Source organism: Balaenoptera acutorostrata, chromosome 3 (assembly GCF_949987535.1).
Source record: "Balaenoptera acutorostrata chromosome 3, mBalAcu1.1, whole genome shotgun sequence".
NCBI lineage: Eukaryota > Metazoa > Chordata > Mammalia > Artiodactyla > Balaenopteridae > Balaenoptera > Balaenoptera acutorostrata.
Genome location: NC_080066.1, coordinates 93628755 through 93646783, shown reverse-complemented (window position 1 = coordinate 93646783; position 18029 = coordinate 93628755). Strand labels below are relative to the sequence as shown.

General features: G+C 41.6%; 1 protein-coding gene across 1 annotated transcript; it reads right to left on the bottom strand.

Moving 5' to 3' along the window:
* Positions 1-3531: 3531 nt before the first annotated feature.
* CATSPER2 (cation channel sperm associated 2) lies at positions 3532-18005 on the bottom strand. Its single transcript, XM_028162308.2, has 13 exons — positions 17718-18005; positions 17079-17225; positions 16401-16574; positions 16139-16207; positions 11979-12151; positions 11290-11445; positions 10890-11014; positions 9454-9632; positions 9148-9247; positions 8791-8847; positions 6000-6211; positions 5466-5633; positions 3532-3669 (listed from the first exon to the last, which is right to left on the bottom strand). The coding sequence occupies exons 2-13, from the start codon at positions 17221-17223 to the stop codon at positions 3638-3640; spliced, it is 1590 nt and encodes a 529-aa protein (XP_028018109.2). The 5' UTR covers positions 17224-17225; positions 17718-18005; the 3' UTR covers positions 3532-3637.
* Between the last annotated feature and the right edge of the window lie 24 nt (positions 18006-18029).

Genomic DNA, 18029 nt, shown 5'->3' with positions numbered 1-18029 from the left:
TCAACCCAGGAGGGGAAATTCTTGGCACTCCACATGATGATGGAGCAATCAGGTTAAGCAATCCTGTGGCTGCCAAGGATTCAGACTATGTGCCAACTGAGGATGAAGTGCTTAAGGTTTATAGCAAAGATATCAGCCTTATTCAATACAAGCAAGTTACTGCTTATACTATGGTAAGGTTCAACAAAAGCAAGACAAGTTCCAATCCTCAGATGAGCAAATGGAAAGAGAGAAAACCAGAATCAACAAACTGAAATTACGGGGGTCCAGAGCACGATATTAATCATGTGTGTTGCTAAAGTGAAATGGATTAGATTGGTGGGGTGATTGGAATGCTCTGTGATCTGGCAATTGGAATGGAGATACTTGCAAGGAGCCAAAGGAGTTGAGAAATCTGAAGCATCCTCAATCCCCCAAATCAACCACAGGGCACGTTCTGTCTGATTAGAACAGAGGCCTCCCTTTGTAAAGTGCAATTGTTTTTCTCCCTTTTTGGTTTGCCTTTTGTAACTTAAATATAGATATATATTGCTCACTAAGGATCCAAGCAGTCCCCAGATCTCTTGCAGTTAGGTGGGGTCAGGTGATTAGTTTTGGCTAATGGATAGAGAATGACCAAAGAATTTAAGAGCTAGTGAATGATGCTCCAGCAATCTCTTCCCTGTTGACGTAACCTAGAAACCACACATTGAGATGACAGTGTCATAAGGCCAACTAGCCTAAAGCTCCAGATTATCACACAGCATTTAGAGTAAATTCTTATTTGTGAGTTCTGTTGTAGATTCCTCCGCTCACTGAAATTTATTTGTGACCCCAAAATCAATACCTATGGCATTTTCACAATCACTCACAGACATCTGCAGAGTGGTAAAAAATGTGAGTCGCCTGATGTGTACATCCCCAGCTGAGTTCAAACAAGGCAATACTCCTCTACAGCCATACCACCCTGAATGTGCCTGATCTCATCTTGGAAGCTAAGCAGGGTTGGGCCTGGTTAGTACTTGGATGGGAAACAAGGCAATACTCCATCTTCTTCTCATACTGTAAATCAGTGTCCTTTTCATGATCTATTTAGTGCCACAATTTTAGCATTTTTGTGCTTTTTGTTGGTGATTTCGCTGTTTAAAATGGCCCCCCAGCTTAGTGCTGAAGTGCTTTCTAGTGTTCCCAGGCACAGGAAGGCTGTGATGCACCTTACAGAGAAAACGTGTGTTTGATAAACTTTATTCAAGCATGAGTTATAGTGCTGTTGACAGAGGTCAATGCTAATGAATCAACAACATATATTAAATAAGGTGTCCTTAAACAGAAACACCTTACATAAAACACCATACATAAAAAAAAGTTATGTATCCATCCATTGATATTTGACAATGTGAGTGATAACTGAAGATCAAAGGGGGAAACTATGTTCCAAAATAAAAGCTTAATACAAACCATATGTGAAAAAATTCAATTGTATCACAATATCTAAATTCTAACTTCACTTCCAAAATGCTCCTGAGGAACCTTCATACTTACCTGGCATAGAGCCTGAATCTCTTCCTTGACTTGAGAATACTGGTAAAAGTTATAGCAGGGTTTTTAGGTCAGGGCAAGGATAAAAAGGAAGCTGGAGGAGTAATGGATTCATTGCCAGTGGGGCTTGATCCTCAGACCTTAAAATATTTTTATTTAAGCAGAAAAAGTTTGGTTTTGTTTTTGAGCAGATGTTATCACATGGCTCTGGGCTGCTGGAAAGACAATTTGGGGGAAAAAATAGAAGGAGGTAAAAATCACTGTCTTCATGGAAGTTATTTATTATTTGGGGATCTTATGGGGAGCTAGTTAGAACTGGCAGGGATCTCTGTCTTGTTCATTCATTGACATATCCAAACGCCCAAAACAGTGTCTGGAAATAGGAACATAGGAAAAATTCAAATTTGTTGAATAAATTCCATTCCAATAGAATTGAAACCAGATCATTTTCGTTAAGGAAGGAGTTAAAGAATGAGGCAGCATGCACGGGCCATTCATTTGAGAAGGTTAACTATAGAAAGCAGGAAGGGATCAGTCATCACATAGCTATAAAGCAGTGCTTTTTGAAACTTTAATGTGCGTATGTAACACCTGATTCAATAGGCCCTGAGGATGGGACCTGAGAGTCTGTGCTTCTAACAAGTCAGGTGAAGCCAATTCTGCTGGTCCTCAGAACACACTTTGAGCAAAGCTACTCAATGATACTGCTCGATGAGCATTTACTTTGTGGATAGCACATGTAAGATTTATTAAATACTTCCTTATTCTGTTTTATTATATTTATTGTATTCTGATTGCTGGGTTCAATGGATGCTCCAATCCAGATCTTACTGGACCATTCTTTTCTTGAAATTCTAGGGACATTACTCTAGAATGATTATCCTCCTGTCTCTTCAGTTCTTCCCTCTCAGGCTTTTTTCTGGCTCCTCCTCCTCCTATCCCTTAAGTGTTCCCGTTTCTCAGGTTTCTCTCTCCAGTCCTCATTTCTTCTATTTGTACTTAATAGAAATTCTTTGTTATCTCCAATTCTATTTGATTCCTTTGGGGTTTCTAGGTATACAATTGTGTCTAAAAATAGTATTTGTAGTTCTTCTTTCCAAGTATTTATTTCTTATTATAAGATTTTAATATTATATATTGACATTTATTTTTAAAACATTTTTGTTTTGTCCCACATTTTACGGGGAATGACTAAAATGCTTTTCCTTGAAACATAATGTTGGTTATTGGTTTCAAATAATCTTTTCTTACTTTATTTTAAAAATTAAGATCTAATTCACATAAAATTTACCATTTTAAAGAACACAATTCAGTGTTTCATGTATTCCTCATACATGTGTATGTTCATACATGTTAAGCACTCAATAAGTGATAGAATTTTTAATAATAAACCTGTCTAAAGACTTGAGTCATCCAACAATGGAACATCATCCCCTCTAGATAATAAGTCACCAGTAACTAGAAACATTAAAACATTGGATAATCCCCTTTCAGTGACGTTGTATATAAAACGTGTTCCTACTTTGACAGGAGATAGATTGACTCTAAAAAATCTGTGGGACATACTGATTTGCCCCGCCCCCTACAGAACAGAATCACTGCCCTCAGAAAAGGCAAGGAAATGGAATAAAGGGACGCTCTTTTGGCCCAGAAACAGGTGAAAATGATGTTTGATTGAGGTTAATGGTGCCCAGGAGAAGCAATGTTCTTAGAGTAGCAATGGAAACAACAGTTCTCAATTAGTTACACTCACAGCTCCTGGGGTCTCCTTACCCCCAACCCCCAGGGTCCTGTACCCACCAGTGAGGGAGAAGGTGAAATTAGGACTCTAGCAGGAAGTAGATGCTGTAGAAAAGGTGGAGGCTATAGTGACAAAGCCAAGGAAAGAGTGAGACTCAGGAGCTGTGGAAAAGGTAGAAAGCCAAGGACCATGGGCCTCACTGGCATCTGAACTAACTTTCACCTGATCTTATATTTTCAGTATCCCCTATGTCTCAGAGACAGACCACTGCACAATTATCAGCAGGATTTATTAGACATTTATACTTTGAATTCTCCATTTCCAACACTTCCCTTCATTAATTTTTGCCAAAGATAGCGAAGTCATCCGCTGTCAGCTTTACTTGTCTTCAAAGTTCATCAGTGCCTGCACTGTAAAGAAACAGACTGTGAGGCTGGAGAGCTAAGAATATTCAGAAAATACAAATGTTTGGTGAAGACCCTGTTTTTCTGGGTTCTAGGTTTCCACTCAAATTTTTACTAATCTTTACTCTAAATTAAGCCATATGAGTCTGTCCTCTTTGCCACAGATGAATTAATCAAGATTAAAGAAGCCATCTTGCTACCTTCGCCACCCTTTCACCCTGTTCTCCCCAGAACAAATGGGGAGGCAGGGCTGAGGACATTTGGAAAGAGCAGAATAACAATGCAACATTCTGAAGTAGGCAAAGCCTGTCTGACATCCTGCTCTAAATTCCATGTTCCAATGTTATAAATTCCTCTTATTGCTCTCCTGTGCCCACCACACACACATTCCTCTTCCCCCATTGATATTTTCACTTTGGGTTGACTTCAGCTAGGTATTAGAAGGATAACACTAATCCACATTAAATTGTTAAAAAAAAAATTGCCCCTAACTCTTCTAGTTTTTGTATTTTTAGAGGGAAAATTCATTGATCCAAATTAATCTCTAAGTGGTGAAATCTCAAATGAGAAATTTAGGGAAAATAATTTTGAGCAGGTAGTTCTCAGCTTAAATCAAACTTTACTATTTTTTTTTAGAGAATTTTTTTAAAATTAATTTATTTTATTTATTTTATTTTTGGCTGTGTTGAGTCTTCACTGCTGCGCGAGGGCTTTCTCTAGTTGCGGCGAGCGGGGGCTACTCTTCGTTGTGGTGCACGGGCTTCTCATTGCGGTGGTTCCTCTTGTTGCAGAGCATGGGCTCTAGGTACGTGGGCTTCAGTAGCTGTGGCACATGGTCTCAGTAGTTGTGGTTCGTGGGCTCTAGAGCACAGGCTCAGTAGTTGTGGCGCACGGGCTTAGTTCCTCTGCGGCATGTGGGATTTTCCTGGAACAGGGCTTGAACCCATGTCCCCTGCATTGGCAGGCGGATTCTTAACCTCTGCATCACCAGGGAAGTCCCAACTTTACTATTTTTTAAAAACATTTATTTATTTGGCTGTGTCGGGTCTTAGTTGCGGCACACAGGATCTTCCTTGCGGCGCACGGGCTTCTCTCTCTAGCTGTGGCACGCGTGCTCAGTAGTTGTGGCGCGTGGGCTCAGTTGCCCCATGGCATGTGGAATCTTAGCTCCCCGACCAGGGATCAAACGTGTATCCCCTGCATTGAAAGGCGGTTTCTTAACCACTGGACCACCAGGGAAGTCCTAAACTTTACTATTTTAATCACATATTTTCTCTGCATAGGCTTGACTGTAGAAGGGACTGAAAGGAAGAGGAGTCTGTAATTCATAAACCTCTTGAGGACAGTGGGCACTTGTGGGCTTTCTGCTGACTGTCTAATCCCTATAGCTATTGAACTTGAGCCTGAGGCCCTTACTGTTGAGGTCTGAAAGGTGACCTTCAAAGAGAAGCAACATGTACAAAAGGGGACAGGCTGCCCAAATAGAGTGAGAGCCCACCTTATCCTAATTTAAAGCAGCTGGAACTGGATGCTCTCCTCTTGGGAAATAAGCTCTCAGACCTAACAGGATTTAGGTGTCCCCTACCAGAGAAGAAGGGTTGCCAGGTCCTCACTAGGTTAGAAGAAATCTGGACATATGCCCAGAATGTGACATACCAAACTGTGAATTTGCCTTTTTTAGGTGTGAGGTGGAAATTCAGAGGCTGAGGTGCCAAAACAGCAAACACCCTTCTTCTCCCCAGTTATATATGCTACTCCAATGGACTTAACTCCTGGTCTCCATGGCTGCCCTAAATCCATACCTGCAAACTCCTGCAACCGCTTACGCTCCTCTAGGTTGTACTGAAGCTTTTCTAGCAACTCAAAATATCGGAAGAGTGAATCCCTAGGCCAAACAACACGTTCATCCTGATCCATATCCATTAGCCCAGGCAGATTCTGGTGCACACGAGTCTCCCAGTCCAACTGACCTGGAGGGAGAAATGCTTCTCAAAAACATATCTAGATTCGTGGAAGTTGGATAAAAGCTGATCAACTCTATGGGGGCAGGTGAGGAGAAAGCAGGGATGAAAGAGGATATAGGAAGGAGAGAGAGAAAAGTATGTATCACCAAGACACCACTTTTACAATAAACAAAGAGAGCCACAACCATACTTTTCCAAAGTGCAGCAGAAGCACAGGGGAAATGAAGAAGCGTGAAGAAAGTAACAAAGGCCAGAAAATCGGACTGGTGGAGAAAATTGGGAAATGGGCATAGTGGGAGAGTTCCTATTAAGACTGGGATGTCTCATGGAGAAGAGGAGTCTGAATTCAACTGGGAGAAACCCTTGGCTTACCAACAGGGTCATAATATCTGGAGTCAGAAGAAGAGGAACAGTAGGAAGATGAATATGAGGAGGAAGAGGAAAATGCAGACTTCTTCATTTTTGACAAGGACTTCTTTGGTTTTGACTTAGATGCTCTTGAACTCTCTTTAGTGGCACTGTGTATGGACTCTTCTTTAGAAGCTACTGTTAAGTCCAAAGATTCCCCTTGTTGATTGGCATCTCTGTAAGTGAAAGGCAAAATGTTATTGCTTCAAATACATTTACACGATATGGCTAGTTCTTTCATTATTCTAATTCTGGCCCTGGCCTAAAGCTATGACTTAAGACAATGAAGGCCAAACTGCTCCCAAAACCTAAGTTTAAGCACATCCAACCTAAATTATCCCATGTCATGTATCCCTATTAGTGCCCCTCACCACATAACGTCTGTGCTCAGTCTTACTCGGGCTTCCACGTTCCACACCCCACCTTATTTTGCAAAGTTTTAGCCCCCCACCCCTTGGCCCTATGCCTATTACACCACAACTATAGCCTCTGCCCCCTCGATTCCATCTCTTAATATTAGGGGGACCTTGGGCTCAGCTCTTTATATCTTCTCCATCTACAGTTGCTCCTTTGGTGATCTCATCTCCTGAGTTCAAATGCCTACTAGATGTAAATTTAAGCCTCTTGTCCAGACCTCACTCCTTAATCCAGACTTGTATATACAACTTTTATGCACTTAGCACCACTTGAATGTCTAAGGACATCTCAAATTCATCAAAACTGAACTCTCTGCCCACCAAACCTCTTCCACCCACAGCCCTCCCCATCTCAGCTAATCAACCCTTCCAGTTGCTTGGGTCAGAACTTTCATCCTTAATTCTTCTCTCATACTCCACATCCAATCCATCAAGAAAGCTTGTTGAGGGCTTCCCTGGTGGCACAGTGGTTAAGAATCCGCCTGTCAATGCAAGGGACACAGGTTTGAGCCCTGGCCCGGGAAGATCCCACATGCCACGGAGCAACTAAGTCCATGAGCCACAACTACTGAGCCTGAGCTCTACAGTCCGCAAGCCACAACTACTGAGCCCACGTGCCACAACTACTGAAGCGTGTGCGCCTAGAGCCTGTGCTCTGCAACAAGAGAAGCCACGACAACGAGTAGCCCCGGCTCACCACAACTAGAGAAAGCCCGCGCACAGCAATGGAGACCCAACACAGCCAAAAATAAAAAATAAAATAAAATAAATTAAAAAAAAAAAAAAGCCTGTTGACTCTACCTTCAAAATATATCTTTTCTCACTAGTACCACTGGTACCACTCTGGTCTGAGCCATCAATGCCTCTTGCCTGTATAGCAGCATAGCCTCCTAACTCATCTCTCTGCTTCTTCGTTTATTCTTCCCTCAGTTTATCATCAACACAGCAACCAGACTAATCCTTCTTAAATGTAAGTCACTGCATGTCACTGCTCCGCTGTTCCCCATTTCACCCAAAATCAAAGCCTAAGTCCTCACAATGGTCCCCACAGCCCTACAGGATCAGGTCCCCATCACCTCTCTGACCTCATGTCCTATCATTCTCCCCCCTACTTTCTCTGCTTCAGTCACAGTAGCTTCCTTGCTATTTCTCAAACACACCAGGCATGCTTCTGTTTCAGGACCTTTGTACTAGCTGTTCCATCTGCCTATAATACTCTTCCCATAGATATCCACATAGTAATCCCCTGACCTTCTCCAAGTCTTTGCTCAAATGTTACCTTTTCAGAGGCCACCCTGACTAGTTTAAAATTACAACCCATATGCAACCCCCCCTCTTATACTCCAATCCCCCTTAACCTGTTCTACTTTTTACTTTTTTATAATGCTTATCATATTTTTAAATTTATTTTTTATTGAAGTATAGTTGAGTTACAATGTTAATTTCTGCTTATAGCAAAGTGACTCAGTTATACACACATATATACATTATTTTTATATTCAATGCTTATATTTTAATGTGTTAATTTTCTTATTAATATGATTATTGTTTACTGTCTCTTTCCTCCTACTAGTATATAAGCTCCATGAGAATGGCATTATTGTTTATTTTGTTCACTGATATACTCTGAGCAACTAATAAGCATTCAATAATTATTTGTTGATGGAGTTCTTATTTCTCCTTCTGCTCCCTTGTCCTGAACCCTGCTGAACACTCAGGGTCTTGAATAACATGTTTCATGGAAGGTACTTTTATTAGTTTCCTGTGGCTGCTATAGGAAATTACCACAAACTTGGTAGCTTAAAACAACAGAAATTTATTCTCTCACAGTTCTGGAAGCCGGAAGTCTGAAATCAATGTGTCAACAGGGCAATTCTCCCTTTGGAATCTCAAAGGGAGAAGGTTCCTTGCTTCTTCTTGCTTCTGGCAGTTGCCTTGCATCCACTGGCTTCCTTTGGCTTGTGGTTGCATCACTCCAATCTCTATCTCTATCTTGACATCTTCTCCTATTCTCTATGTCTATGTCTTCTCTCCAGTCTCTTAAATCCAGTGACCCTTGTCACTGGATTTATTGCCCACCTGGATAATCCAGAATGATCACATCTCAAGATCCTTAATTTAATTGCATCTGCAAAGACCCTTTTTCCAAATAAGGTCATGTTCACAGGTTCCGGGAGTTAGGACATGGACATATCTTTTTGGATATGCCACCATTTAACCCACTACAATAAATAGTTATTGAATGAATGAATTCTCTCTCAAAGCCAATCTTCACCTTTGGTTTTCTACCCTTTCCTCCTTCATGTGTGTCCATCCCACTTCACATATACACTCCTAACCTGGCATCCATTTTGCTAACACTTGACCTCTGTGCCTCGGGGATTAGGTTTTGTCTCCTGCAAAGCAAAAAACACAAAAGAGTGAAGAGAGTTACACTGAAGCAGGAGTGTAGTAAGGAAAAAAGAATTCTGATCATCCAGTGAGGAGAATAAGTTGTAGTAAAGAAGTGAAAAAGAGTGGGGAAGCCCTGACAGTGGATAAAGAATCCGGCAATATTTTAGAGCTGGGGAAATTCTAACTCTGAGGCAAATCTGTCACAAAGGGGAAAATGGCATTGCGGCCAAGGAGCAGAAACAGAGAATGAGATCAGGGCACCCTCAAGAACTAAAGTTGGGTTTGAAAATGGGGAAGCAGACCTCTGGATAATCTGCCGCTTGAATATGTCGGCTTTGTGCTGAACCTCCAGGTGTGTCATCTCCTCGTTCAGCTCATTTCTGATATTCTGGAAGTTAGTAACTGCCCCAAAGGGCCATTAGGAGTTGGGAGATGGTGGTGACTAGACCTGGGGAGAGGGCTTGGGTGGGGAGAAACCAAGTGAAATATCCATTCCAGGCCCCGCACTTTCCTGTTACATCGGGTTCTCTCTCTCCACCAATCCTAGCTTTCGCTCTAATTTCTTCCCAAACACCCCTCTCACCAAGTTTCACCTCTTCTATGCTTACCCATCATGGCTACTATGATGTTTCGAAAGATAATGGAACCAAGTAACAACCAGAGGATGACATAGATGCTGCTGAAGGTGCGGCTGACTTCAGGCACCTTCCAGGTATCCTGAAGCAGTGCATACCAGTGATCCATAGTAAAGAGAATGAACACTGTCACTACGGAATTCAGCAGGTCCCTAAAGAAAAAGGAGGTGTGTGTATAGACAGAGAGAGCTAATTCTCTAAGAAACACTATCATTCTTACTCTCAAAGCAACATAAGCGCATTTTTTTGTAGTTTGCTCTGACTTTAGCTCCTTTTCTACCATACTCAATTTTTTACCTAATCTTTCTTCAGTTTGAGATTGTTTTATTAGGTTTTCCTTTATCATGAATAATCTATGAATAGCTCTCACCATTCCATCAGTGCCTGGGGCACAGTAGGTATTTAATACATAGGTATTAACTGAATGTTTAAAAACTGAATCACCAACTACACATCATTTTTTTGTAAGTTAATTCTCCACTGTTCTATGGACTTCGCCTAACGGAAAGTCACTTACAAATTTAGCAAACATCATGCCTACTTAGTTTGTTGGCATGAACTGACAGTCAAGTAAATGGATGGATATGTGACATAAACATGGGATTCCAAATAATGAATGATAATGAATATATCACAAAAGGTCTCAGGAAGATATCTAGATTTTCCTTCTTATCCCTCCATATACAGATTATTGAAAACATCAGAGCCTGAATAGAATGAATTCTAGGACTTCCCCAAGTCAATACTCTTACAAAACTACCTGTTAGTCTAAGATAGAGACCTGTGAGGTGCTGACAAGATTGGATTCCAATTCACAAATGACATTGTCTCCTCTAAATCCAAATTGACTTTCTACTAGTAATCAGTGTTCTCTAGACAAAAAGCTTATCAGGATTTTACTTTTGAAAGAATTTAAGTGTGTGTTAAGTGTGTGCATGTGTAATCTCTACATTTAAGAGATTGGGGTAAAACCAGTGACCATGTTTGAGGTCATAGTAACATTTACTGATCACTTACAATGTGTGAAATGCTGTGCTAAATGCTTAAATGAATTACCTCATTTATCCCTACACTCTTATGAAGTAGTACTACTTTTAATCCCATTTTTCAAAAGAGGTAACTGAGACATAGAAACCAGGGTTTAACCACTGGAGTATACTGCTATTTAAAGAAGAGGATAAGTTTGAATTTGCAAAACCCAAAGCAAACCAGGAATACCTGACCTATCCTCAAAATTGGAGCTAATACCACTCACTATTCCTTCGCTTTCTCTTTACCTCTCCTTACTGTGTTCTATTCCCGTTTCTTACAATATACTATACTTTTTTTATTACTGTACTTTGGACTGGCTTCCCAGTCTCATGCCCCAATTCTCTCCCCCAACCCAGGCTTCCCCCAGTCCTGCATACGAGAAGAACATGTGATACTCCAGGTCCTGGCGAGTTGAACGGGTGTAACTCTCGAAGAAGTAGACACCAGCCACGGCAAAAATGTAGAAGAAGATGAGCAGCAACATCAAGAGGAAGGTCATGCTCTAGAGGCCATGACCTTGAGTCAGAGCTGGGCCAGACTAGGCTGATCTCCACCTACAGCCTAGTCAGACCCACCCTGGAAATGCCCCACCAAACCCTCACTTCTAGCCTGAGCCCAGTCATCTCTAGAACACAGCAGCTTGTCCCTAGCCCTTTCTCATCGACAACATTTCACAGGGTCTTTCATTGCCTTCTTTCATCCACCCAGACTGTTTCATGTTAAACCCCCATGTTTATCCACCTTGCCCACTTGATACAGCTGCAGCAGTCAAATCACCTTGAGGGCCCTGACCAGGGCCAAAATAATGACTCGAACTTGACAGAATCGTGCAAAGAGTTTAAGAGACCTTAGCACCCGGCAGATCCTCAGCAACTGGAGCCATACGGAATGGCTTGTTACCCCTACCAGCACCACAACCTCAGGAATCAGGGACTGTAGGAAACACACAGATCATGAGTAAAATATACCCCAAAGCACCCACGCACAGTTGCCCCTTCTTTATCTCTTCATTGTCATAGTTCCTTGGTCATTATCCTTTGAAAAGCATTCTCTTGGGGACTGTTTCCTATTCAGCCTTTCTATAAGAAATTACTTGAACCCTGCACTTCAACTTGCTCAGACATTAAAAGGGGATAAATACAGTGCTTAACTCATTGAGTTGTTGTGGAGCTCAAATTTTAAAAAATGCATGAAAAACAGGATAGTTCCTGACATTTACTAAGTGGTTAGTAACTGGTAGATGTTATTGCTGGGGTTAATGTTGTGATCAGATTCTTCCTTGTTCCTAATACCAACAACTCCTACCATACCTGACTTCTAGAGAAAAGAAAAATCAAAATAAAGAGGTTAGGTACATTTCTATTTGTTTCTTCCTGTGCTCTAATTATCTTAACTTTTCTTGTCTTTGATTCACATAGGCACATTTCTCAGCCCAGTAAACTAATCTTCAGGATATCTATCCTTACCAATATGGTGACAACAAAGTCAAAGACATTCCAGGCATTCTTCCAGAAGAGGAAAAAGCTGGACAGCCACATAAGAAGGATCTCCAAGATGAAAACAAGCAAGATGAACCAAGCTGCCACCTCCAGAGTCAGCTTCAGTGGCCACAGTTGGGTATTTGAGGATTCGAGCAATTCTGTGAGAATAGAGCAAAGGATGAGTAAAGGGCAAAGAAGCAGGAAGCTGAATGATAGAGAATGATCAGCAACTGTTAAAAACCACAGTTGTGCCCACTGCTATACCATTTTTCTTTTGAGTTTCTCTTCTTAATGCCATTGTTGCTTCAGCCTGTGAAATTCAGGGGAGGACAGAATCGAACATGAAAAATAGCTACAACTCATCCCCTGCTGGTACTGGTATGTGTAACAGCTACAAGTTACTGCCTTCCCACTCTGGGGTCAGAGAGCCACCAAGGGATTGCTCTTTTTTTTTAAAATTAAATGATGTTTAATTAATTAATTAATTAATTAATTAATATTTATTTATGGCTGCATTGGGTCTTCGTTTCTGTGCGAGGGCTTTCTCTAGTTGTGGCAAGCGGGGGCCACTCTTCATTGCGGTGCGCGGGCCTCTCACTATCACGGCCTCTCTTGTTGCGGAGCACAAGCTCCAGACGCGCAGGCTCAGTAATTGTGGCTCACGGGCCTAGCCGCTCCGCGGCATGTGGGATCCTCCCAGACCAGGGCTCCAACCCATGTCCCCTGCACCGGCAGGCAGACTCTCAACCACTGCACCACCAGGGAAGCCCGGGATTGCTCTCTTAACGACCACCAACCCTGTCTGTTCTGTTACCCTGGTACCAAACTTCATGAAGAAGCAATAGGTCTTGAGAAAAGAACGCAAATGTAGGGCCATGATATGGAAAGTGTTTTATAACAGATCTAGGAACAAGAAGCCAGATTCATGGGGCATATTAGGTTACAATAAGAAATTACTTGGTTCTTTGTTAACTTTTAAAGTTTCCCCTTTCTACTCTGCCTAAAATTGATTTTATTCTGCAAAGCAAATTGAATCCTATACTTTCTCTCTAGAACCTAATTATTTGCTAACTTCAATTCCTTAACTCATTTGCCTTCATCTTTCAACCCTCTTCACCTCTTCTATACATTTAATAGATGTATATCATGCTGTAGAAAAAAGCATTGAGATCAAAATAGGTTTAAAAGCTAAATAGAATTTTCTCTTTGAGACAGAACAATCTGAGAGCCTCCAAATGCACTATGACTGATATGCCTGGCAGTTAATAGAGACAAGAGAATACTCAATCACCCTGAACAACACAAATTGCTGTGTAGATTTTGACACTTACAGCTTTAAATTGTTATTGCTTTTAGCAATGTTTTGGCTAATTACATTAATGAAGTAAGGAACACTGATGTTGAAATACAACTTAATGAAGAGCAAAAGAATAATTCTGCAAGTTTATCTCAAGACAATCTTCATCAGATTCTATAAATTGCATTCATCCGATAGAAAATTTTATATGGTGCATCAAGATATCTCTAGAACCTCAAAAATCAGTGTTTAAATTATAATAATGTTGTACTCAGTTTTTTGTTGGAAATAAGGACTATTCACACTCACGATGTGTTATTTTCAGAGAAGGACTTGCAAATGAGCCAAATCTTTTTTCTTTTCTCACTCTCTCACCATTTAGAAACAAAATATGAAAATTATAAAAATAAGCCCATTGATGTTTAAAGTGCAAAGTAGAATTACCAATATCATTGTGGAAGTAGATTTTTTTTTCTATTTTTTTATGCCCAAACACATAATTAAATTTCCACCTACACTTTAACATATAACATGTATTTAACATACAATACACAATGTTGTAAACCTAAAACTGATATATGTTATATCTAAACTTTTTAAAAGAAACAGAAAATTTAGAAATATAATACATAGGGAATTCCCTGGCAGTCCAGGGTCCAGTGGTTCGGACTCGGTGCTTTCACTGCCATGGGTCCAGGTTCAATCCCTGGTCAGGCAACTAAGATCTCGCGAGCCACTTGACACAGACAAAAAAAACCCAAAAAACCATAAATTAAATATATTTGATCCCCAAACCGAACTTAATATATAATGTCACTTAAAAATTCATTTGTAGACAAATCATATATTTTCTTTAAAAAAAGCATGATCACTTATAAAATGGCAAAAGTAAAAATTTGCTTACATTTTATGATTATTAAAATTATATAATAAACACTAAAATACAATATTTAGCAACATGTTGGTCTAAATTATCATTTTTACTTCAACTTGCTTCTCCATATCACAGAAAAAATGTGATAAAATAAAATGATTAAAATTACTGTGGAGGTTTCCAAGGTTATATATGTTTTTCTGGGAAACAAAATCATAAGACAAAAAAGATTGGGGAGCTTTGATCTAGAGAACTGTTTTGTTCCTTATCTATAACAGCATTCTTTATGATCTGGAAAATTGCTTTTTAAAAGTCTAAACAAAGTCTTAATGTTTATCACACGAATTAGTCTATTCAAAGAAATCTGTCACAAATTATTTCCCTTTGCAAAATCCCTCCTGTCTTTCTACTATGAGAATGTACTTAATAAGATACAATTTTCATGAGCTTGCCAGGTGATTCCCACTCAGGCAATCCACCTATCCTCTGGCACAGTGATCATGTTTCATATTCAGCTGTTTTACCAAAAAGAATGGTTAGTGCTATTCTATTCTGATTTGTCTGTTAGATCCAGGGAATTCCATATATTTACTGCTATTTACTTTATTCCAAGGCTGAAATCTATATCCCTAATCCCACAAGGCAAATACTTGCCAATTATCATTATCAAAGCATATAGTATACCGCAGTTGGTCAATGACACCAAATACTGTTGTGTATTTAAATGCCTTTGACCTGATTCAATTAAAAGACTATTTTTTTTAAATTTACTTTTAATTTTTATTATTTATTTTTTGGCTGCGTTGGGTCTTCGTTGCTGCGCAGGCTTTCTCTAGTTGCGGCGAGTGGGGGCTACTCTTTGTTGCGGTGCACGGGCTTCTCTTGGGGCTCTAGAGTGCAGGCTCAGCCGTCGTGGTGCACAGGCTTAGTTGCTCCGTGGCATGTGGGATCTTCCCGGACCAGGGCTTGAACCCATGTCTCCTGCATTGGCAGGCGGATTCTTTTTTTTTTTATTTAATTTTTTAATTTATTATTTATTTATTATTTTTATTTTTGGCTGTGTTGGGTCTTCGTTTCTGTGTGAGGGCTTTCTCCAGTTGTGGCGAGTGGGGGCCACTCTTCATCGCGGTGCGCGGGCCTCTCACTATCGCGGCCTCTCGTTGCGGAGCAGAGGCTCCAGACGCTCAGGCTCAGTAGTTGTGGCTCACGGGCCCAGTTGCTCCGCGGCATGTGGGATCTTCCCAGACCAGGGCTCGAATCCGTGTCCCCTGCATTGGCAGGCAGATTCTCAACCACTGCGCCACCAGGGAAGCCCGGCAGGCGGATTCTTAACCACTGCGCCACCAGGGAAGTCCAAAAGACTTTTTAAAGTGGGAAACTTTCCCAAAATAGTGAGGATGAAACAAGGAAGTGAGTACTTCTACTGTCCTTTCTGAGCAGTTTGTTTGAGATGATAATCAAATGAGGTCATTGATTCTCCACACATTCTTTTGCTTTTAATACATTTCATAAAATTTATGATTGGTTTTAGAGTCATCTACTCTTTAAGTCATTTTTTTGGCTCATCTAATATCTTAGTTGTAACTTTACATACATTGTGAGTTTTCTTATTTGTACTTAATCTTTCTAAACATATTTGTAAAAATGTAAATGTTGGATCACTTGCTGATAGGTACCAATATCTCTATTAGAAAAGATTCATTCAAATTATTAGACTAACACAAGAAATGCAACTGGTCTTCCCATCTCCAATTCCTTGTGAGACTACTACACCCCACCTCTAAGTGTCTAGACTACCTTATATCTACTACACTTCAGAGCCCTTCAAATATTTCTAGGTCTTAGCAGTTGCACAAATCCTACTCCAAGAGACTTAATTGTCCCTATCACAATTCAAATAACATTCAAATGTGTAAAATGATCAACCTAAAAGGAACAATGACTCCCACCCTTTCATTCAATGTGAGTTCTCACCTATTTCAACCATCAGTACAATTGTATTCAGAAAGATGAGGAAGATGATAAAGTTTCTGAAGAGAGGACCTGTTTTCTCTTAAGAAAACATAGAGTGGAGTTCTTTCTGGTTTAGGCAGGTGACATAATTAGGGCAAGAACAGAACCGGTGAGAATGAGAAGAAAATGGAGATTGGGAAGGGAAAAATAAGTCAATAGGCAGATGATGAGGCAAGAGAGACCGTAAAGCCATGCGATAAAAATGAGTGGCATGAAAGGATACACTCAAGGACCCATCCAGCCCACAAGGAAAGAGGTGGACGCTCGCTGCAGCGCACTCGAAGGGTGCTCATCAGTCTCTGGGCATGTGTAATCCGTTCTACATGACGAGGCTTAATGGAGAAGCGCACAAGCTGGTGTTGATCTCCCAACATAAGTTTCTTCTGACAGGAAGGATCTACACCAAAAACAAAAAAAGGGACAGTGGATAAATATATAAAGAAGTCTTTGGGAGTATCAGGAGCAGGTAGGATTGGGGGCAGGAACACTGGTTACGTAATGGGCCCCCTAGTGCAGGGGCTTACCTTGCTGCTCCTTCACACAGCAACTAATACTATTTTGGAGTAAGAGCTAACCTATTGCTTATGACCAACACTGTCCATGCCCAGAATAAAGGCTGCAGGTTCAACCCTCAAAGTTTTAAGTGTCTTTGGTAGAAACTTCCAAGTCAGCCAGGGCTTATAGTTACCCTAGGCCTAAAAGTGAGTGACATGGGTTCCATCTCCTGGATTCAGAGTTTTATTTATAAAGCCTTTATCAAGTTTGGTGTAACTTCCAAACTAGCAACCAAACCAATCTCCCCTGAAATTTCCACCCTTAAAATTGCCTCTCTGCTTCCTACTGTTTGGAGGGTGTGGATGGGAGTCTTAAATTCATCCTAGTGAAGAAACAGGCTGCTGACCAAGTATCTCTCGAATAGTGTGCCGTGGCACAGCTTGGCTCAAGCCGTGCAGATGCTCAAGGAGAGAGAAAGTATCAATGAGTCGGGAACGAATGGCATCAGCCCGGGGCAGTTGCATGTGTCCTACTGGGTGATAAGTGGCCATGTCTGTTAAGAAAATAAAAGAATCGAGTGTCATTTCATTTTTGGGGTTGCACCAAGCCTTAGAGGTTCTCTTCCCTTCCTCCCAACCTCTTTACCCTTAAGAAGACAAACACATTGTATCCAGACTCAAGGCTTTTTGAAACAAATGAGACAGGAGTCATTACAGAGAATCTGCGTAGTTGACTAAGTGGACAGGCACCTTCACCTGTGTGACAGCATTTCTAGTTAAAAGCAGCAGCCACAAAAAGCAGGAGTCCCGGGGTTGGACAAAGAGGAATTCAGGCACCACCTGGACCTGAGGTTATCAGGTAATGCGATGAGGTGGGTCAGTGGGAGGGCTTGGGACTGCCGCCAAAAGAAAAACCAAGTTAAGAGGAACTGGACAAAATGCAACAGCCTGACATTTTGAAAATGTGTCCCGTCCCAAGTGTGTCCACTCCAACGCGCTCCCTCGGGTGCCAGCTCCCTCTCTCAATTCCCACTTCTGGGCCTCACCTTTGCCCAGGCTCTCTCCCGCCCACTCAGCCCTGACTTCACTCCTCCGCCTCCGGCTCTGACGCCCCCTGAGCTCGGCTCTCCCCACGCGGGGCAAGCTCAGGGTCGGCTCCCCGCGCCGCAGCGCCGCACGTCCAGCTCCGCCAGCCCACCCGCTCCCGGGTTCCGGCTCGCCCCGGGCCCACCCCCAGCACCAGTCCCGGACGCCAGGACCCTCCCGGCCTCGCTCGCCCCGGCGCCCGTCGCCTCCGCCCAGCCCCGCTCTCCGGCCACTCGGCGGTTACCAGCTGGTCCCGCCCGCCCGACGCAGGC